Source organism: Ursus americanus, chromosome 14 (assembly GCF_024610735.1).
Source record: "Ursus americanus isolate L20-20 chromosome 14, mUrsAme1.1.p, whole genome shotgun sequence".
Taxonomy (NCBI): domain Eukaryota; kingdom Metazoa; phylum Chordata; class Mammalia; order Carnivora; family Ursidae; genus Ursus; species Ursus americanus.
In genome coordinates, this window is record NC_142140.1 from 31,582,779 (window position 1) to 31,605,930 (window position 23,152).

General features: G+C 51.1%; 1 protein-coding gene across 3 annotated transcripts; it reads left to right on the forward strand.

Moving 5' to 3' along the window:
- The first annotated feature begins 1,695 nt into the window (after window positions 1-1,695).
- Window positions 1,696-21,493, forward strand: FAM107A (family with sequence similarity 107 member A). Of its 3 annotated transcripts, none has more exons than XM_045807480.2 (4): window positions 1,696-1,909; window positions 16,433-16,607; window positions 18,229-18,385; window positions 18,930-21,493. In XM_045807480.2, exons 1-4 carry the CDS (start codon window positions 1,831-1,833, stop codon window positions 19,035-19,037), a joined length of 519 nt encoding a protein of 172 aa, XP_045663436.1. In that variant the 5' UTR covers window positions 1,696-1,830; the 3' UTR covers window positions 19,038-21,493. The 3 variants fall into 3 exon arrangements, with proteins under 3 accessions (XP_045663436.1, XP_045663437.1, XP_087723030.1); XM_045807481.2 differs by lacking the exon at window positions 1,696-1,909 and adding an exon at window positions 9,070-9,225; XM_087866904.1 differs by lacking the exon at window positions 1,696-1,909 and adding an exon at window positions 13,572-13,678.
- The last annotated feature ends 1,659 nt before the right edge of the window (window positions 21,494-23,152 follow it).

The following is a 23,152-nucleotide window of genomic DNA, read 5'->3' on the forward strand; positions in this document are numbered from 1 at the left end:
TATCAGCTCCATTACTAACTAGTTATGTGACTGTGGGCAAGTCACTTGAACCTTATTTTCCTTATCTCTAAAAAGGGCATAATCATACTTGATCAAAGAGTGGATTAAATGAGATCAATAATAAATTGTATATCATTTCATCCTCCGAAGAATGGATATGAAATAGTCAATGCCAAATGTCTGTGATTGTGCCTGGCACTCATGATGGTTGGTTGTTGATGAGACACATGATCAGTCTGACCAATCAGTGACGTCCCCAAAGATCAAAGTGTGTCACTTGGGTTCTTAGGACCCTGGGTTTGTGACTGAGGAGCAGAGAAGTACAGAGATCTCTGAGTCACAGCAGAAGCTGGGCCTGGAAAGTGGCAAAGGACCAACTAGAGAGGACTTGGCTGACAGCTGGCCCAAGGGGCACCAAGGCTAGAGAGGACTGGAGAGGACACAGAGGCACAGGGAGACAGTACTGTGTAGCCAAATCTCCAACAGCCAGCTCAAGATTCCCTGGCGCACACAGGCACAGCCTTGAACAGAGGCCATGCAGTACCGCGGACAGCTCCAGGGGTCTCTAGACTAGTGGTGTGGGCGGGAACTGGATTGAGGCTTGGTTCCGCCAACTAGCTATATGAGCATGAGTAAGCTGCCTGAGCTCCCCGAGTCTCAACGATTTCATCTCTCAACTGGAGATAATACCTACCCTTCAGCACTTTTGTGCAGCGTAAATGACAGAGCAGGGGGGCCACAGAGTAGAGCGGCCCAAGTCTGGGGTCAGGCTACCTGACTGTGTGTGTCCCAGATCGATTGATCCCAGATAAATTGCTTACCCTCTGTGAGCCTCAGTTTCCTCATCTGCAAAATTGGAAGGCTAATAGACACTAATTCAAAGGGTTGTGAAGTTAAAATGAAATAGGACATAAAGTACACAAGGAACATTGGTTTTTATATTAGAAGAAACTTAGCACAGCACCAAACAGAGGAGATAATCAGAATTGTCAGTTTCTTATATGTCTGGTTGACTTTGCTCCTCCACCTTTAGACTCTTTTGGTTGGTCCTCGCATCTCTGGCTGTTAAAGGGATTGTACAAACTGGGAGAAATCAATCTGGTGGAGTCCCACCACAACTTTACTCCTACAGTAAAGCTCCCTGCTTCTCAGTGCCACTCACCCCAAAACACTTTTTTTAATACCAGTATACAGTGTTTGTTCTGCCCTAGCCGCTGTTCCAAGATTATATATAATACATATAGTCAGTATATGTAATACATCGACTACATATACATACATATTATCCTCACGACCCTGTGGAAATAACTACTGTGGTTATCCCCATTTTACAGCTGAGAAAACTGTGGCTCTGAGAGGTTAGGTAATTAAGTCGTGGGGTCACACAGTTATTAATTGGTGGCACTGGGACGTGATTCCAGGGATGCCACTTCAAAATCCCACTCCTGCTTGTAGCATTCAACGAGGCCAGCAGCCAGGGAAATGGAGAAATGAGGAAGAGGAGGTGGGTGACCAAGGCTAGAATCAGGACATCGGGTTCTCCCTTGGCCCTGGAACCCCGGGGCCAGGAATCCTTGCATCGGACCCTGACCTGTGCCCTGCCTGCTGAGCGGGCAGCATACCTACCCTTGCCCCTGCCCTCTATCCCTCCCCCCGCGGTGCCTCCTCGCCCGGCGCGGCGCTCGGGCTGCGGTGGAAACTCGATCTGCAGCAGGGTTTGGGCCTCGGTTCGCGTCACCGCTGCGGAGGCGCTCCGGCCCCGGCCCGGAGTACTATCCCCCGTGCGCTCCCTGTCCGCAGTGCCGGCTCCGCAGTCGAGCGCACGGGCGCATGGCGCAGAGGCTGGGTGAGCGGCCACGGGACCCCGCCGAGGCCACGGGTCTCTACCGGGCCATGCTGCTCAGGTCCGGTAAGTGAGGGCAAGGCCGCGGAGAGAGGGAGAGGGCAGGGCGGACACACTATGCTCAACCTGGCCAGCCCACTGCCGGGCACCTCGGTCCTCCTTCATTGCTCTGCTTTCCTCCCTTCTTTCATTCTTTTAAATTACTTTTCTGTGTTCTGCTTTCATTCCTTCTTTCCCTCCTCCATTCTTCCGTTGGGGGATCTACCATTAGCTGTATCGCTTTATTCCAGTGCGTGAGTGCGCCGCCCCCCAACACACACATATACACACGCGCTCGGGTTTCTTAACTATGAAAGTTCGGCGAGGTTCCATCTCCTGGCGGGTCTCTTATGCGCGCGAAGACGTTTGCAGGCGTGAGAAAGTGGAAAATGGGTAAGACCCGGGCTGCCCGCAGTGGGGCGTGTAGCAGCACAGACGCATAGCCGCTGGGGGTGTCCAGCGAGGTACGTACGTTGCAGCAGAAAGGCAAGAGAGCAAGTTACAGGAAGGGGAGAAACCATTTTTCTATATACATGCATGTAAAGGGGAAAAGATTTAGAAGGAAACACACGGTGGTTATTTTCAAGGATGAGAGTTGGATGACAAGGTGTTTCTGTTTTTCTCTCTTATTTGTCTTTCTGTTTACTTATTTGCAATAAGCACATACTACTTTTCTACTCAGGACAATAAGAGATTTTTTATTTAGGAAAATGAAACAAACATGGCATATAGTCAGTGTAAAAATAATTGGGCAAACCAGAGATGTAGAAAGAAGAAAAGGAATGCCCGTAGTCAGCGGTTGGGGCGTTTCTTTCCGGACTTTGTGTTTGGAAAGAGAGGTTTAGGGAAGGTGAAAATCCATCTCGAGCGGGTCCCTGCCGATTTAGAAAGCGTCAGGGGACTTGGGCTCACGGGGTAGCTGTGATCTGCCGAATCGCCGTGGACAAGCAGCCCACCCCACTCAGCGGTCCTGCCTGCAGACCCCTGGAGCCGAAGGCACGAGCGGAGCCATTGGCGCGCCTGGCGATTGCCCTGGCCCCACCACCAACCCCCCTGACCCTCCCCGGTCCCCCCTCCCCACCGGGGACTGACTGACTGCCTCTCTTAGACTGGCTACGCCCCGCGGAGATCCCCCCCGCGGAGTTACAGCTTGGGAACACTGGAACAACGGTTCTCTTAAGTCCAAAAACAAGAACTGGCCAAGACTTCAGGACTGCCGGCGCCTTCCTGGGGGAGGGTCTTAAATCCGGCGGAGCTGGGGCAGGCAGAAAGGGAGGAGCTCTATAATTAGATGAATCCTATTTCAAATCCCAGCTCCGGCAGCGATTTCCCCGAAAAGCACTCCTCCTAGGTGTTCCCACCCACTGGCAATCTTCTCGCAAAGATGAGGAGGGGCTCTCTAATCTGAAGACCCTGTGTCCCCTCTAACCTGGAGCTGCAGCCATGAACCTCATTCAAAAGGCAACATTTTTCACTGGCAGCCTATTCAGAATAGCAGACATAGCAGAGTCGTTCCAGGGGCCACATACTTGCCCGGTATCTGTACCACACGCAGCTACAAGAAAGGCCTTTGCCTGGGGCCTCGTGGAGGGAGCATTTACTTTGTGCTGGGCACTGCTGGTTCATTCAGTCTTAAGAACCCTACGAGATCACTGCTGTTTGTCATCCCCGTTTAACAGATGAGGAGACTGAGCTTCAAAGAGCTTGGCAGCTTGCCCATGGTCCTGCTAAGAGAACACTTCTCTCCCACTAGGGGATAGAAAACACATGCAAACTTAGGACCCTCCGTGTCAACCTCTGCACACCTCCTGAGACTAGTAATAATAATGACCAATAATGTTGATCACTTGTTATTGTCACCTGTAACATCTGACATCTCATCAATGTAATTCATTTATTCCTTCAACCAATATTTATTGACCACCATTATATATTACCCCCATGCAAGGCACATGGATATACTCATAAATATAACAGATATGTCCCTCCTCTCAGGGAGGTAAGAAGTATTAACCCCTATTTTAAACACGAGGAAATTTAGGCTCAGAAGATAACCTGACTTGTCAAAAGTCACACAGCCCATCAAGGGTGGAGCTGAGATTCTGCGATTCAAACCCAGGGCCAGGGCCAGAGTAGAAGCACTATTCTGGTTGTCTCACACATAGAAAAGCAAGAAGAGTCGGGTGAGGATCCAGCTGGGCCATTTAGTGAAGAGGCAAGAGCCCCCATCCTTTAGAAGCCCCCAAGGATGGGGTTATGGAGTCAAGTCCAAAATGGTAGCCACCCATCTTCATTTACAGTAGTCTCAAGTCATGCTCCAAGTAAGAGAACGCTTCTAGAAAATTTTTCATTAATTATTTTTTAATATTTTAATATTAAAGTATTACATGTTCACCATGACTATTTTGGGAAATTGAGAATAAAGGAGGGGAAGCCTTACCCACAATCCCACTAACTCTAAGCAGATACTGGTAACATTTGGGGGTATCTCCTTAAAGTCTTTGCTTGTGTGTGTGGTTGTGTTTGTTTTGCATTGCTGAGGTTATGTCAACTCTAGTCTTTAATCCCACTTTTTTCATGTGGTTGAAAATTTTTATTGCTTTTAAATGGGTTATCAAAATAACAGCGACCACTTCGGAGCCCAGACTCTGAGACACATAATGTGAGGACATCCCATGCAGGATCTCCTTTGTTCCTCAAAAGAATGTCTGCCCCATAGCAGAGATGAGGAAATGAGGAGTTGAAGGTCAACTAGCTGCCCAGCAGTGGAACGAGGAGTGGTCTCTGCACTGACACCACAGTCCCTGCTCTTCACCGCTGAGCTGGAAGGGTCACCTCTGGGAATAACTTGGCCATCCCCAGGAAGCTATGCAGTGCTGTAGTAGAGGTCCACCTGCATCCTACCTGGAGCTCAGCCAGGTTCCCAGCAAGGAGGGAGGCATCCCTCTGCAGCATGGACAGGGGACCAGCACCGCAGGTACCTGGGGACAACAGCAACCGTGCTTCTCCCCGTAGCCAGAGGGGCAGCCATAGCCTCCATCGCTGCCTGCCAGGCCGGGTTGCCAGATAAAAAAATACAGGACGCCCAGTTAAATCGGAACCTCAGATACACAACCAATAATATTTTAGCATAAGTATAACCCAACTATTGTATGGATATGCTTATACTAAAAACATATTCGTTGCTTATCTGAAATTCGGATTTAACTGAGCATACTGCATTTTTTTTTTTGAGATTTATTTATTTATTTATTTGACAGAGATAGAGACAGCCAGCGAGAGAGGGAACACAAGCAGGGGGAGCGGGAGAGGAAGAAGCAGGCTCGGGAGAGGAAGAAGCAGGCTCGGGAGAGGAAGAAGCAGGCTCTCGGGAGAGGAAGAAGCAGGCTCTCGGGAGAGGAAGAAGCAGGCTCTCGGGAGAGGAAGAAGCAGGCTCCTAGCGGAGGAGCCTGATGTGGGGCTCGATCCCATAACTCCCTGAGCCGAAGGCAGACGCTTAACCGCTGTGCCACCCAGGCGCCCCCAGCATACTGCATTTTTATTTGCTACATCTAGCAACCCCACTGCCAGCGATCATGGAAGTTTGCTTGGCTCGACAAGCTATGGTCTGCCCAGGATCCTCTCTGTCTCTCCACACACACACACACACACACACACACACACACACACACACACACACTCCTCTCCCCATCCTTAGCTCCACTGTCATCATTTGCCAGGCTACAAGTGAGTTAAAATGTGCTGGGGCTGGGGGGCACCCCAGGGGCCCTCTGCAGCTAAGAGACCGGATTCATCAGGCCTCACCCCAGCTGAGTGGAGAGCCAGCTTTCTGAAACAAAACTGAGTTCTTCCTCACTCCCCGACACTTTCCTGTTTGCACACTTGAAATCCCTCCACCGGGTAAATTCTTCCTGGTTCAGATTTGTTGTAAAGGCAACTCTCATTGCTTTCATAATCTCTCCACGGATCCCATGACAAGTTTTTCTGCCAATACAGTTTCTCCCCCCTCCCCCCCACCGTGTCCTTTCAACTGAGCGTGTTGGGGGTGGGGAGAAGGTTGGATCCTAAGGCTGTTTTGTGGGTGGCTTCTCAGAAACCTCACTGAGGCCTTGAAAAGGGACCCTGGAGATTTAGACTGAATACAACGCTGAGGAGGAAGTTTGGAGTTGCCATGGGAACTTCTTGTCTGCTGTTTGTGTACCCAGATAAGCTGCTCCAGGCGCCTATGAGCTTGGAAAAAGGGGAGCAAAAATGAAAGGAAAGATGTTTTTGGAGGGTTGTTTTTTTGTTTTGTTTTTAATGCAAGCTGCAGCTCCAGCCCCTGGTAGATGCAGGAAATGTCCCCAGCTCCCACTCCTGACTGCCTCTCCTGGTCTTCACTACCCCCCTTCCTTTTGGCTCTTCTAAGTTTCCAAGAAAACAAACTTCAAAGGGACAAGAAGGGAGTGGGGGGGGGTGCTCAACCTCTGGGATTCCCCTTCAGTTCTCGTGGGGCTGAGCAGGAATTCTGATCTCTAGGCCCCTCGTATTCCAGAGTCCTTCCTTTAGGGAGAATGGGAAGGCCTCCAGGGAAATCTCCATCAACCAAGGCAGGAGTCAGTAACTGAGGTTGAATTCGGCAGTAACCTGGAGTAAACTCCTAAAAGGCTCATTTGCCCAGAAGGCCTCTGTTTGCCAATACGCAAAATGGACATGACTGAAACAGATGTGAATCATAACTATCATTGGTTGGAAAAGGTTGCTCTTTCTCATATTTTTAATCTTTATTGTTTTCTGAGAGCAAAAGCAATGTATGCTTGGTTTTCTGTTTAAGCCACAAACAGTAGAGAAATGTGACTAAAGAGAAGGGCCTGTAATTTTATGCTGTAGAATAGTGGTTCTCAAACTCATGGAGATAAACAAATCCCCAGGGGGATGTGTTAAAAATCCAGATTTGTAGGCCCCTCCCTCATAAGTTCCAATACAGCAATCCAAGAGCATGGCCCATTTTAGTTCCACTTTAACGCTCGTTTCACAGATGATGGCTAGTCATGGCATTTGAGCTACATTGGTCTAAAACTGACCGCTTTAGCAGTTCTGTATATATGCCTCCAGACTGGTCCTCTAGGTACTGTACGTACGAACTTCGGTAACTTGAAAAAAGGGGGGGGAGGGGAGGAATCATACCATATGTGATTTTACAATTTGATTTCTCCCCAAACATGTACCAGACATCTTTTTAGGCCAATAAATAGACATGCTTTGACTGCGCCCCGTGATGGGTACGGCATCATCTCTTACCGATGGGGTGTGGCTTGGGAGACGTAGCTGTTCATCTTATAAACAGTAACACACACACACACAGAGCAAGATACTACTATTAGAAGCTCAGGGGTGTCCATGTGGGACAGGAATACTAAGAAGGAGAAGGAAAAGCCCCATCCCTCAGCCTGGCAGTCTGGTGGGTGAGCCCGACGGGTTTATACACAGGATGGACTGTGAAAAGAGCTTGAATGGAACAGGCATAGTGAGTCCCAACTGCCTGGGGAAAATGGCGCCCAACCTTGGGGGATGCCTGCCCAACTCTCCTTGGTTCTCCATTGCTCTGGGGCTGTCATCAGAGTCTTTCAAAAAAGAGAATATGAAATGGAGATGAAGGTCATTGCTGGCATGGGGACTCTCAGAGTCTGCTCCTTTGGAATAAGCTGGAGTAGGTGGCAAGCAGAAGCTGTCGGTTCCCCCAGGATCCCTCCTATTCCCCCGCTGTCAGAGGGCACCCGGACTGGTTCAGTTCAGCCACTGTGGGCCCTGGGAAATGCCCAGAAGAGCCATTTCCACAGCAAGACAGCATGTGGCAACAAAGAGTGGCTTGACAAGAATTTAACGGCAATCTTTCACCACCAGAATTTAGTAAAATTAAGCCACAGCAGGACAGGAAGCCTGGGGAGGATACCATTCAAAGTACTTCAAGAGAAGCAGAATTTAGGAAGAAGGAACAAAAAGGAACATGTGTTGGTTCTAGAAAGTTCTTTTATACCCAAGAATTTGTGACTGAGTTTATTTAAGTGGCTCCAGGATGGCCGGCTTGGTCAAGGCCTCCCAGGCCAGGCATGACCTGCTCCCTGCCTCCCTGTTCAACCCCATGCCCCACCTCCCCCTCATGCCAACACTCCAGCCCCGCTGGCCGTCTTCCACCATATCAGACTCAGTCCCATCCTGGGGCCTTTCCGCTGGCTCTGCCCACTCCCTGGAATATTCTCGTATGAGAACAGACATCACATTGCTGACTCCTTCTCACCACCCAGGCCTCCCTAAAAGGTCAGCGCCTCGGTGTCCACCCTTCCTGAACTCAGCGCCTCCTCTCCACCTCACCCAGTCTTACTTTCAGTCCAACATTCATCACAGGTCAAAGTTTCTGGTTTGTTTCCTTTTTTGTCTGACTCCCAGCCCACCCATGAATACAGGTTCCCAGAGCCCAAGGCTGTCATTCGCCCCGTAGCTCCAGCACTCGGGACAGTGCTGGGAACGCAGTAGGTACTCAACAAAGGTCAGTTAATAACATAGGCCAAAGAGGACACCCATGGCCTTTTTATTGCCCCTGTTCACGGTTGATGGACATCGTGGGCTTCATGGCCTTCTAGCCAACCAAGACCCTCCACCAAAGAACTGGTGCCTGAGCCCAGCTGGCCGACTCGAGGGCCCTCTCGGCCCACATCTCATCAGCTTCCACCTTCCTCACACTCTCAACTGTGCAATGTCCCCGTGGCTCCTCTCCGAAGTTCAGAGGAAGTTCAGAGCGTGGAGTAAATAAGGTGTATGGAGATCCTGACCCGTCAGTGGATGACCAAGACCTGAGCCCCAGCCGGTCCCCCCTCCCTTCCCACCTCAGAGCCCGGTTCCCTCCTGAAGCCTTGGGCGCTGCAGCCGGAACTCGGCTCTCCCTCCCCTGGGGAGGCTCTGGAATGCACTCTCGCTGACCCTCCCATTGGAAACAAGGGAAATGCCTCTGTGCGAGCCCTCGCTCAGACAAAGCTTGGCAGGGTTCTTGGTCCTCCACAATCTGACCAAATAGGTATTTACTTGCGCCTCTCGAGCGTGTGGCTAGGACGCGGTGTTCCGCATTGTGGAAGTGGCCGTGCACCAAGCGAAATATCCGTTACTATAGTAACAGTTCCTTTTATTGATACCAGAATAAACAGGAATGCAGAGCTGCCTCACTCGCTGGCACTGCAGCCGCCCGCCATCCACAGGGGTTTAAGAACCGCCCTTAAGAGGCGGCCCTCCTTGCTAGCCTGGGACTTCCCAGCGGAGTGAGGGACCCAGCCTCGGCTCCCGAGTTCCCTTCCCGGAGACGCAGCTGAGAAGTAAGCCCATTTCTCTTCTGTTTCCCTTGCTGTGGAGCTAGGGGCCGTGAGGGAGGAGGTGCTAGGGACTGGACGGAGGGCCGTGGAGCCCCGGGGCAGGGGAGCTGAGCTGTTTGAGCTGGGGTACCCGGGCTCTAGCCCCCATCCAAGTCCGTTATCGCACAGCATAGCGGGTTTAATCCTCATTACTAGACAGACAACAGGCCAGGGTGCCGCAGGGCACAAGTCAGAGAACCCAGGTCTTGGCATCAGACAGAGTTCCCAGCTTCAATTCGGGCTCCTTCCTTTACTGGCTGTGTGAGCTGGGGAAGTCAGATGACCCCTCAGAGCCTCACTGTCTTCCTCGGTGGAAAGGGGTAGCGACAGCAGCCACCTCGTCGGTCTGTGGTGAGAACTTTCCGAGCCCTGGCCTCGAGGGGCTCCGCACAGTGTGCGGGCACGCGTGCGTGTTAACGTGGGAACTGCCTGGGGAAGGTCGCTCTAGCACCTTGCAGTAGAGGCAAGCCCCAGACTGAGCTAGAAATCAGGGGTTCGGGGTGTCACTTTTTGGAACTGCTGCCAAACCTGGCTGGTTTCCCCAGCTGTGAGCAGCCCCAATAGCTGCATCTCCAAGGGCTTGGACCCTGAGGGGCGCTAAGCTCCTTTGGTGGTAAGTAAGTACCTGCCAGGATCGTTCTGGAGGCATATTCCGAGTGGAATGGCTGGCGTCATGCCACTGGTGGGCTAGCAGGAATATCTGGTCTGCTGACACTTATCCCTTTTGCACCACACTCTGCACCAGCCTGGCTAAGGGCCTTCCGGTCCGGCTATGGAATTGATTCAAACCCCTGAATGCCCACCCAGACCTTCTCCTCACAAACTGGGAGGTCACAGCGGACCCAAAGCAAAACGTTTAGGATTTTCTAACCACTTTCCCATGGAGTAGGGGAACTACATCCAAATGGACAAGGAGCTCTGATTCCAGGCAGGGGCCACCAAAAGCACTGTTCTTTGACCTCTGGTCAGTGAAACACAAAAGGTCACTTTCCCTATTGGGAGGAAAAAAAGCAAGAAGGGGTTGGGAAACCCGGTGGCCACACTTGTCATTGAACGCTTCTCTCTCCTTTGCCAGTGATTATTTAAAAAGCCTCTCTCCTCCTCTACCTTTCCGCCTCTTGAAATATTGAACCAAGAAGCTCCCACGTGTGTTCTGAACCCACAGCTTGAATGGTAATGAGGAACAAAGGTGCAGGAAGGGAGGGCAGGGAAGACTGACCAACACCCTGGAGAGGGAAGGCCACCAGCTGGTCCCCTCCTAAACAAAGGCCAGTCCCTGGGCAGACAGGACTGTGGATTCTGGCTCAAGCCCAAAGTGGCTCCGGCTGTCCTGGGGCTCCCTGTGAGTCTGTACTTCCCTTGGGCTAGGAGTTCTCCAGCAGCCAGGCCTCCGGCAGTTTTCATCTACAAAATAGGCATAATAAAACAGTGCCTCTGACAGCCTCCCAGGGCAATTGTGAGATCCAGATGCAGGTGAGTGAGCCTTCCCCAAATGCTGAATGCTCACCACAGGTGCCCTCAGGAAAGGGGAGTTTGCTTTCTGTGAGCATCACGGTGCCAGGCACTGGACTAACCACGTCATGCACATTTTCTCATTTCACCCTCTAAACAGCCCCATGAGTAGGTATGGCCATTATCCCCGTTGAACAGAGGCTCAGAGAGGTGAAGCTATTTGCCCAAGGTCACACAGCTAATAAGGAGTAACCCACCACGATCCAAACCCAGCCCGTCTCCTCCAAAACATTTGCCATAACCTTGCTGCTTGACTGGCTCATGTGTCATTTGTTATAACTGATGCCATCAAAGACAGAACCAGAGCCACCAGGGTAGAGAGGCAGATGAAGGGGACATTAAGGCCTTAGCTCAGAATCCACTGGGACCTAGGTCTCCACCACCACTCCTTCCCTTCAGTCTCTCCTCATTGCTGTCCCGCATCCAGGGCGGCTGCCATTGTTTGGTTTCAAAGCCACCACCGTCACATCAGCCACGCAGCCCCAGCGGCTCATGAGCTCATGCTGGGAGCACTTAGTGATCCCAGCTGAGCCGTGCCTGGCATGGGGCTGGTGTCTGCAGAGGCCCTGGGGAGGAGCTGTGGGACCTCTTGGGTTAAGGAGAAACAGGGAAGAACCAAGGGAGAAGCTCCCAATCTCTCCCCTGACCTTTTACTACCCACCCCACTCTGCCCCCAAAGATGAAGTCAGTCCCACAGTCTGCAGAGTAAGCAAGAATAATTTGCCCATCTTGAAGTCATGCAAGACACTCACTTTAGCTGTCACCTACTGGCTGTGCCTGCCCCTGCCTGGCTCGGCTCATCCCGTCTACATAGCATCATGATTTTACAGAGAAGGAGGGTCCTCAAGGTTAAGACCCATCCAAGATCACCCAGAGGCTGAGAACTATGACCTTAACCAGCCCTGCCCACCATAACCAGGTCAATCAGTCAGCTGAAATCACTCAGGCCGAAGCAAAGATTTTTTATTTTTAAACTCCATAGTTTACAAAACTTCTGACTATTGGAATCACTTGGGAAGCTTTTTAAAATCCCAAAGGCCAGACTACCTCCTAGGCCAATGACATCAGAATCCCTGGGATGCCACTCAGGCACTGGTATTTTTAAAACTTCCTCTGGTGTTGCCAATAAGCAGCCAGGGTTAAGAGCCACTGATTAAATCAGTGTTGTTTTTAAAGAGGATAAGAAAGCTCCATCCAAGACTAGGACCAGGATTTATTGGTAATTGTTAATAACAGCTAATGGGGTGGCCACACTGTGCAATTCCAGGGGCTCCACTCATAGTTGAATTCACAGCAGTGAGGCCCTAGAGTTGTGCAGTGCACAACCTGCCCTGATGTATTTGGCTGCCCAGATAAGTAGCACTATTGAGTCTTCCACTCTGTGCTAGGCACTTGCCAAGCACCATGCAAGGATCCCCTCATTTATTTTGCAACAACCTCATGAGGAAGGATGCTGCATGAGAGCAGCTGATGCACATTCTCGACTCTGCTGTTCTCGAGGAAAGCAGCCCTATAGACAGTAAGTGATGAGTGGGCATGGCTGTGTTCCAAAGCGGTTGAATTTGGTCCAAAGGCTTAGTTTGTGGACTTCTGCTGCAGAGGAAAGGCAAACTTGCCCAAGGCTAAGAAGGGACAGAGCCAACATTCAAATCCAGGTCTGCAAGGCTCCAGTGTCTATACACCTAAGCTTCATTCTGCTTTTCTTTGACAGCCAGTGAAGGATTTTTCACTGGCCTTTTCACTTTCTCCTCCATTGGCCTCCTCCTCTTCTCTGCCAGCTCTTCTTTTGGGCATTCATCTTTGTCTTTTCAGAGGCGACCTCACACTCTGCCCCCATCATGGCCACTTCCCTGAGGGTCTCTGATCTCTCGGGTCGCCCCAGCTGCCTGTGAGACCCGGCCAGAGAAGCCCTGGGATTGGACCCCACCTCTGTTCAGGAGGCCCACCTGCCCCCTCCCCAACCCAGGGCAGCCCGGATTTTCTTCGCCTAGCGTCTGGGCTTTGCTGAGCAGCCCCTGTCGCTCCAGCACCTGTGTGAGGTTCTTCGACAGGGGCCTCTTTTCATTAAACTAAAAGGCAGTAAGGCTGGCTTAGCGGCTGAGTCCTGGAGGGCCCCCACGAGCTTGTCCACAAATCTCATGCGTGTCATTTCTGCAGCTGGCAAAAGCAGCGGTTTTCCCAGCCTGCAGCTGTGGTCTGAAGAGCCAGCCACATCCTTCGGGTTCCCTGCCTGAACCACCACACCGCCCCAGCCTCAGGAAGACACCATCCCCCACAGCTACATGCTGATTTCATTTAAAAAATAAAATAAAATGAAAGGACCGGAGCCAGAGCTGATCACTGGTTGGACTTGGATGCAGGACTGGCTGTATACACACAGGGCCCCTCTTCCAAGCAGGGTAGGAGGAAAGAGTCCCGCGGGGGCGGGGGAGGGGCTGGCCCTGGGGCAGCCCGCCCATTGGCTGGCTGGTGACCTATGGGGTGAAGAGTCTCAGCCTGGCCAATCAGATGCTTTTCCTCCGGAATTTAACAGGAGGGAGACCCAACGAGTGCCCGGTGGAAGTCAAAGAAACCAAAGTCATATAAAAATTTCCCAAAACCTGCTGACAGTTTCTCCCCACACGCCGGAGAGAATGACCTTTTTAAACATCGAATGAGACGCACTCTTTCCCTGACTTGAACCCACCCGTCCACCCTCACACCACTCTCCCTGTCACTCACTCACTCATGCCACTCCAGACACACTGCTTTTTTTGTTCCCTGAACAGACCAAGCTTGTGCAAGGTACAGGAGTCACACAGGCTGTTCCTCCCCTCTGCCCCAAACAGCCTCCTTCCTTCTTCTCGATCCTCAGATCGGAAATGTCACCTCCTCAGAGAGACCCTCCCATGGCACCTGGCAGAAGGTGGGTCTTCCTGTTAGTCTCCATCCCAGCCCCCTGGTTCCTTCAGTGGGCTCCTGGCAATTTGCAATCACTGGTTTTTATTGGTTTGTGTACATGTTTACTAGTCTGCCCCCCAATACAATGTCATCTCTGTGAGAGCAGGAACCTTGTCTGCTTAGTTCACCTCGTGTGTGCAGTGTCTACCACGAAACCCAGCAAATTGTAGGAACTCAAAACATATTGTAGAATGAATGAATGATTTTATTGTGTATGTTCTCAATGGTCATTCCTGTTATGCAGGAGCTCTTGGTTTTGTGTACTTTGTATCTGTCCACGCTATTGAATTCTCTCATTTTCTGTTAATTCACTAGGGAATTCTGGGTATATAGTGATACCTTAAGCAAATTAATTCTGCCCTCTTCTTTCCTAAAGTTATGCAACTTATTTGTTTCCTGCCTTATGGCTTTGCTAACATACAATACAGTTAGTAATTTCAAAGATGGTGTGACTGATGAAAAATAGGAAGTTCAAGAGATGCCTGGGTGGCTCAGTCAGTTAAGTGTCTGCCTTCAGCTCAGGTCATGATCCCAGGGTCCTGGGATCGAGTCCCATATTGGGCTCCCTGCTCATCAGGAAGACTGCTTCTCCCTCTTCTTCTGCCTGCAGCTCCCCCTGCTTGTGCTCTCTCTCTGACAAATAAATAAAATCTTTTTTAAAAAAATTATGCAGTTCTAGAAGGTTTGGGACACCAAGGGACTAAAGCAGGATGAACAGCCAAGAAGCTACAGCAGTTATTTAAGTGTGGTGTGATAATGGGCTGGATAGGATGAGAACTGAGCACACAGGAAGTAAAGAGGATAGCTGAAAACCACTCAGATAAAGATTTGGTGGGACTGGTCATGGGAATAGGAAGCAGAAGGGGAAAAAAATTCCCCAAACTCCAGTCTGAATCAGAGTGTTCTAATGCATTGGCTCCCGGACAATGTAATCCCTCAGACTAAGAAAATATCCACAGTTTAGGGGCACCTGCCTGGCTCAGTCAGTAGAGCATGCGACTCTTGAGCTTGGGGTGATGAGCTCAAGCCTCACATTGGGTGTAGAGTTTACTTTAAAAAAAAAAAAAAGGAAAATGTCCACATTTTTAAAAGATGAGGGAGCTGATAAAGCCAACTGTTTATTTTGTCAAGTACCCATTTTTAACTATCAAATATACTACCACAATCTTTAAAAACCAAAGAGTTGGGAAGAATAGAACCTGAAAATAACAGCCTTATGAAGATAGAGAAGAAAAGGAATTAGAATTCTCACTTCAGAAGCAGTTCTGAGAATGTGAATTCAAGAAAAAAAAATTAGCAGGTATGTTTTATGCTCTGACACTTCATCTGGCTACTTCCAAAATATCTTGTAATAATTAACACGTTTTCCAGTTTACACAGCACCTTTACAAATGTGATCTCACTTAATCCTCCAAACAGCACCCTGCAATGCGTAATAATAGAAATGCCAAACATGTGTCTGGTGAGCCACCATTTGCAAAACATAATCTCCCCCTTTGATGCTGACATTCCCTGACATGTCACCTTGCAATTTACACCCTACCACCACCCTCCTCCTGTATTTTCCAACCCCACTGGTCTATTACCTACTTCCAGCTTTTTGCGCACACCACCATCCCTAGCTAGTTTACCTGGAGAACTGCTGTTTATGCCAGTGCTTGGCATTGAGTATAGGGAGCAGAACCAATGCCTCAATTTTCATTTGCATTACTAAACGAAGCTGGTATCTAGGCTGTGCCATCCCTTGGAGACTTTTTCTTAAGAAGTCTTCCTTTCTCTCTCTCTCTCTCTCTCTCACATACACACACACACACACGCACACACACGTGCACGCACACACATGCTCTCACACACATGCACACACATATGCACACACATGGACGCTCGTGTGTGCACATAGTCGCTCACACGTGCACACGCACGCGCACACAGTCTCATACACATGCACACACACATGCACGCGAGTGCACACACACACACAGTCACATGCATAGAAGCTTGTTTTGGGGCATCACAAGGATACAGAGCTAGCTTGTAGGGGAAGGAGCCCTTCTGCCCGAATTTCAAGTAAGCTGACAAATTTCAAGGCGCTGTGGTGGAAGCAAGGCTATCAAGAAGCCAGCTATCTGCATTAAAGATGACAGCCATCACTTTGTAGTTAGAGACATAGCCATTCTGGGATTTCATACTCTCCTCTCTGATCTGGAGAAACTGCAAAGCTGGACGCTTCCTTAGAGAATGTGGAATGATGGAGAGGGAAACTGGACAATACAGGGTGATGGTTCCTTTTGATCACTATATTCATCCAAATTTTATAAATGCACACTGCTTTTTTTAAGCATCTTTTCTTTTTCTGATTTAACGCTCACTGAAAAACAGAAACTCAAGCATAATTCTTTTTATAGGATATTGTTTTCTCCAAAATCAGACCAAAAACATATGCATGTGTCAACCCATAGTTTGTACCCCAGTATTTCACCCCCACACCCCGCTTTACAAACAGCATCTCCAATCCTTACAACAAGGTCACAGGGTCAATCATATCCATCTCACAAATGAGGAGACCACCAAGGCTCAGAAGATCAGGTAGTCGGCCGAGAGCTGCACAGTGGCAGATGGCCAAGCCCGTCTAAATCGGAAGCCTTCAGCTATGCCCCATGGGGGTGGGGGAGATGGTGGATCCTGCTCTGACCAACCCCAACCCCCACTGTCTCTACAGCCTCGATGTACTCGGAGATCCAGAGGGAGCGGGCGGACATCGGGGGCCTGATGGCCCGGCCCGAATACAGAGAATGGAATCCAGAGCTCATCAAGCCCAAGAAGCTGCTGAACCCTGTGAAGGCCTCCCGGAGCCACCAGGAGCTGCACCGAGAGCTGCTCATGAACCACAGAAGGTGGGAACGGAGCTCGGTTGCCTCTGCCTGGCAAGCATCTCCTCAGACCTGCTGGGCCTTTCAGAGGTGCCCCTTGTGCAACGCAGGGTACCCCACACAGTCACCCACAGAAACCATGAGGGTCTAGTCCCCGGTGATCCCCAAGAGCCCTGCTCTCCCTCCCAGCTACCCACTCATGCCTGCCCTCCACATACATTTACTGAGCACCTACTATGTGCCAGGCACGGTGTCCAGACCTGGGCACAAGAAGGAACAGGATCCAGTTCCTGCCTTCACAGTGGGGATGGATGTATAACCACATGCTATGGTGAGGGCATAAATGGACCTGGGAGTGGTCTAAGGTGACCTTACGGAGGACAGGATGGTCAGCTGAAGCCTGAAGGGTGGGCAGGTGTCAGCCAGACTAGGAGGTGAGCATCAGCTGGTGGAAGCAAGTATGTTCCCAGCAAAAGGAATAGCATGTGCAAAGAGAGAGGAGACACAATTAGCTCAGGGTGTTTGCAGCATCAACTTTGAGGTTGGCCAGAGGAGATGTGTTGACCTGGAAAGGGTCTCAAGCAGGGTTGTCACAATCGTGGGGGGGGGGGGAGGGGGCATGAGTGGAGCAGGGAGGCTAGGGGTGCAACGAAAGAAAGAGACAGGCTTGAGGTGGCAGGGCTGGGACTCAGAAACGGAGGGAATGTGGAGGAGGCCTGGGAAATAACTGCTAGCCGGCTAGCACCAAGAGGAAGGCGGCGGCGCCTCTGCAGCTCCCTCTACTGGCACTTTCTGGTATTGGCCCGGGCTAGGATTCTCATGCTATTTTCAGCTCTGTGCAAGACCTTCCAGCAGGTGTCATTTTCTATCTTCAGTGGGTTCTTTTTTTCTTGCTTAGTGTATCATGTGTATTTTCTCCGAATGTTTTTTAGAGTCATCCCTCTTAATGTCAAAAAACACCACCACCATAGAAAAAAACAAAAGCCTAAAGACAAATCAGGGAAATATTTGCAATATAAAACAGACAAAAATATGTGTACATATCACTTATAAACCCATAAGGAAAAAAATGAACAAAGATAGGTACAGTTAGTTCACAAAAGAAGAAATGCAAATGACCAGTACACATCTCAAAGGCTGTTATTCCATGTAACTAAGAATAAGAGAAACACAAATGAAAACCAGATATTATTTCTTGCCTACCAGATTCTCCGATATAAAAAGGCTGGATGGTGACAGTGCAGAGAAATAGATGCTCTTGTACGCTGATAACAGAGTATACATTGGAGAGCTTTCCTAAGGGGCAGATGGAAATATGTATCCAAAATCTTTTAAAAGAGCCTGACCCAGCAATTCCACCTCTAGAAACATATCCTGAGCACATAACCGGAAATGACATAACACCTGGTCTCTGCCATCAGACAGGCCTGGGTACAAATCCTCGCTCAGCCCCTTCCCAGCTGTGGCTTGGGCTGGTGTCTTAAGTCCTAGGAGCCTCCCTATAAGGGGACAGGAATGGGACCACCTCCTGGGGCTGCCAGGGGGGTTGTACGACACAATGGTATAGGTTCGTGTCACTACGGGGTGCAGCCCTGAGACTGGGGGAGGGGGAAGTTGGGGTCTCCTGACGGCTCCCCCCACCCAGGGGTCTGGGCGTGGACAGCAAGCCGGAGCTGCAGCGTGTCCTGGAGCACCGCAGGCGGAACCAGCTCATCAAGAAGAAGAAGGAGGAGCTAGAGGCCAAGCGGCTGCAGTGCCCCTTTGAGCAGGAGCTGCTGAGACGGCAGCAGAGGCTGAACCAGGTGGGTGGAGCGCCCAGCCCTGGCTCCAGCCTCCTCCGGGAGGGAGTGTCTCCCCCCTGCCCCCGCCCCCCGGGGAGGAGCCCTGCAGGTGGCCGCAGCTGGCAAGAAGCAGATGACGATGCAAAATGAGGACTCAACCAGCAGTCCCCCACCGGCCTAAGTCCTCATCTGCCACTCGCTTTGCTGTGTGACTTTGAGCCCGTGACCTCCTCTCTCTTAACCTCAGTTCCCTTATCAGCCCAATCTATCGCATGCTGATCCTGGTTCCATTCTCACTGCCGCCCTGCGAGCCAGGGGGCGTTCCCATTTTAGAGAGGAGGAACTGAGGCCCAGCTGAGGCAAGCGATTTGCATGACGCTTCCCGGGGAAAACTTAGTCTTGTGCTCTGCCACCCCAGCCACGAGGCTGGTGGCAAAGCTGCTCCCCAGTTCGGTTTCTCCAGAGAGGATCCCTGCTCCAAACACTGTGGTTTGGGGAATAGGAATTTCCCCTAGCCACCCCCCCAACACACCCACTTCACACTTCTGCTGCTTCTCTCCTTTAGCTGGAAAAACCACCAGAGAAAGAAGAGGACCATGCCCCTGAATTCATCAAAGTCAGGGAAAACCTGCGGAGAATCGCCACGCTAAGCAGTGAGGAGAGAGCTCTGTAGCGCAGGGTTGTTGAGGCCCGGCCCAAGCGGCCCACCCCTGGTCCCCACGCCCTCCTCCAGCCCTTCTGCGTCTGGCAGCCCTGAGCCCCCAGCCTGGGGACATCTGTGATGTGCATGCTTGCTCTTGCGAAAATGCCCCAGAGGGCCTGAGCTCTCCTTCCCACCCACCAAGAAGCTTGGGGGCCCCTAAGCTCCCAGGCTTTTCCTTTGAGCAGTCACTGCTTCTGCTCTGAAAGGAAGCTGCTGCCCAGAAAACTTTCCCAAGGCACCTCTCTCTGAAGGAGCTTCTGAGCTCTGCTGAGATTTTTCTGGCAGAATTGGGAAGGAGTGAACGGTACCTCTTTGGCCGGAGCAGGCCCCACGGAGCCCTGCTTCTCTGGGCAGCCCAGCTCCCTGCTCTCAGAAAACTTCCCTGACTGTGGTTTTACCTGCAGCGGCGTGTGGGGCAACTAAGTAGAGCATCTCAGAACACCTGCTCTGAAAGCCAGCTGAGGGGAATATGGTTCAAGGGCAGCGGTCCTCCGTGAGGAAGGACGGGGTCGCTCCCAAGGCGGCCTTGGGGCTCACATCCTGCCAGTCACAAGAGTACTAACAAGGACAGCTCCTTAGAGTGGGCCAGCTTCCCCCATACCCATGCTTTTGCTTTCTCCCCTCCGCAGCCCCCCTGTCTGGGCCTTGTAACCACATCTAACCAGGGCTGCAGGCTTCCTGCTCCCGGAAGTCTAGAACAGCGCTTCTCAACCTTTATTGTGCCCACGAATCACGGGGGGGTCCTGTTATAGGACAGCTTCTGACTCCGTAGATCTGGGGTGGGGGCTGAGAGGCTGCGTTTCTAACCAGCTCCCGGGCCGCTGGCCTAAGCACTACACTATAAGCAGCCAGGTGTAGTAAATACCGGAAACATCATCCCTGAAGCCACCTCTGCCCTCCAACTGCCAGGAACTTCTGCCCTGGGCATTCCACACCCTGCCTCTGCAGCTCCAAGGGCTCTCGATTATCCACCCCGTTCCAGGGCCCTCAGGCCTGGGAAGACATTTGCCGAGCAATTTATGCCGGTGATGTAATTGCCACTGTCACTGGAGAGGTGTATCATTGCCAATCTGCATTTTCTTACCCCACCGTTCTGATGCAATTCTAGCCAAAAAAAAAAAATTATTATTTTACCTTTTCCTGAAGCCTATGGAGAACAAATATAAAGTGATTTCCAGTGGCCCTCTGGAAATACGAACAGTGGCTTGAAGACCCCACTGCCACCCTTACGGAAAGGCTCCTTTGCATCCCCATTTCCAGCCCCTGCCTGGTGTCCACCACCTGAGCCAGCTCCAGTGAATTCACTCATTCTTCCTCGAAAATCCCTCGAGACCATATTTTTCAACCTTTTGCTTCTATCCCATTGTTAAAGATTTAGAGAATAAACCAGGCCAGTTTCTTTTTTCCCCCATGAAGAATAAAATCCCTGGCTCTGGCTTTGCAAACCTACCATTTCAGCTGATGAGGCAGTGCTAGCAAAGCATTTCCTTTCCAACCCCCCCCAAAAAAAAAACTGCCAGAAAAAGCTGCCACTGGAATGTTATTTTATTCTTGGACCAAAAGTGGGACGTGGAGGGGGAAAGGGGTCATCCTGGTCTTAACTCCTAACTGAGTGGTTTGAGGATGACCACAGACGTTGCCCTTTTCCTGGGTGGGGTGCCCACCAGTGTAAATAGACAGGCTGTGTGTGTGTCGGTGTGGGTGTGTGTGTAAGTCAAGCTCTAAAAGGCTCTTGAATGTGTCTTAGTGAGAACGTGGTAATGCTATTTTAGATGTCTGCCAGGTGAGAGCAATCCCAAAGCACAATCCCCAATGAAAACCACCATTTCCCCAAAGTCTCCCCCCGCCCAGTCTATGTGTTGTTCAGACATGTGAAAAGAAGCAAGACAGAGCATCTAGGATGGAGTAGGCCTCTCAGAGAGGATGGTTGAGATTTACTCAGTGCTCCCCAGAGGTGCTCCGTGGAGACAGCAAGCCATGGAGATGAAGCCACATTGTCCAGTGGAGCCATGGCAGCCACCCACGTCCATGCCCCTTCTCTCTGGCTGCCTCCCACTGTGGAGGGTGTTAAGTCCCAATTCCTACTGTTCCAGCCTCCTTTGCAGCTTGGGGTGTGTGTGGGGGGGGGGGACCTGTGACCAGGTCCCGTGAAATTTAGAGGAAGTCTACAGGGGCTTCTGGGAACATTTATGCTTTTCTGATGAAAGAGTCAGATGTGGGTAACACCTCCCTGCCCCTCCATTCTTCCTGCCTTGATTGAGGATGTGATGTGTGATGCCTGGAGCCGCAACAGCCATCTTGCTACCATGAGAAAAAGGCCAAGAGCATCTCAGAGCACTGACCCTGTGATCATTTAACCAAGCCAATGCCAGCAGGCGTCCTCCTCCAGAATTCCTGTAAATAAAAAGAAAACCCTCTTTGTTTAAGCCATTGTTGGTCAGTCTCTGTTACTTGCAGCCAAAGTATTCCTACACAGAAGGCCAGACCTGATGCTTAGAATTACCAGCACACTCCACTGAAAATCCAGATTCCTCTTTCTCATTAAAAACCAATTGGAGGGGCTCCTGGGTGGCTTAGTCAGTTAAGCATTATCTGACTTTTGATTTCAGTTCAGGTCATGATCTCAGGGTCATGGGATCAAGCCCCATGTCGGGCTCCATGCTCAGGGGGGAGTCTGCTTGAGGATTTTCTCTCCCCTTCTCCCTCTGCTCCTCCCTCGCCCCTTGCACACTCACACGCACGCGTGCGTTCTCTCTCAAATAAATAAATCTTTAAAATAAGTAATTAATTTAAAAAAAAAAGAAAGAAAAACTAACTGGATTCGGATCCCCGGCAGCAATGCCTGAGATCTGTTTTTTTGTATCTTCTCCACATAGCCCATGCACTAGTCCGAGGACTGGTATTTGGGCCTCCTTAACTCACACATCATTCAGGACGGATTTGCCGAGTGCCTGCTCTGGGCCAGGCAGCATGCCATGTGCTGGGGGCGCAGCGGGACACAAAACGTTTAGGTGATTGCCGTGGCCTCCATCTAAATGGTCTCCCTGCTTCTGCACTGCCCCCTCAGCCCATTCTCAAGAGAACAGCTAACTTGAGCCTGCGAACATCGAAGGCGGGTCTGGCCATTCCTCTGCACAGGGCTCTCCCTCGGCCCCTGTAGCGGCCTTCCTGCCACCCGGAAGGCCCCGCCTGCCCGGCTCCCTCTTCACCTTCAGCCTTCTGCCTTCTGCCCTGGTCTCACTCCCACAGCTCTGGCTGCCAGCCTGGCCTCATCACACCACCACCCACATCCCATGTCCCACATCCCACGAGGTGCCTTTTCACCTTCTTCCCTTAGGGAGCATACAGTCCTCTCCCCCACGTTCTTCAGGTCTTTTTTCTATGCTCTTTCTAAACGAGGCCCTCCGTGGTCAACCCGTCTGAATCCCAGCATCTCCTACACACTTCCTACCCCTTCCTTCCTGGTCTTATTTTTCCTCCGCGTCATTTGCCACCATCCAACACATACCGCGCTGGTTTACCTTCCGTGTCTCCCCCAGTGGTAATGTCTGCTCCGTGAAGGCAGAGATGTTTGTCTGTCTCGTTTCCTGCTGAATCCCAAATGGCGGTCCTCGCTCCTCCTTCCCCACCAGCAGTGGGCCTGGCCTGTGCCAATCTCCAGCAGAACTGGGCCCCAGGGCCCCATCCCACTCACAGCTTTGAGAAAAGGCAGTGACCAAATAGGGCATGGGACTCCAGACACAGAGGGGAAGCTCAACTCATGTTTGTGGAATGAACGACTAAGTGAGAAAACCCTTCTCCCGCTGCAGCACCCCCAGCCTCCTTCCAGGTTCAGCCCTTCCCACCACCACTGCCCACCTGCCTCCTTCTTCCACAATTTCACCCCAGCCCAGAGATGTCAGTTTGGCCCAGAAGCTTTCCTCGAGCCCCTTGGGCTATTGTCAGTACACCTGGGCCCAACTGGCACTTGCACCTATGAGACCAACACTGGAGCTCTGTGGGTCCTACACGCTACTCTGTGGGCATCCACGGAGTTAGGACAACCCTGAAGACAGAGGTCAAGTCGTTGCTGAGTCACGGGAACC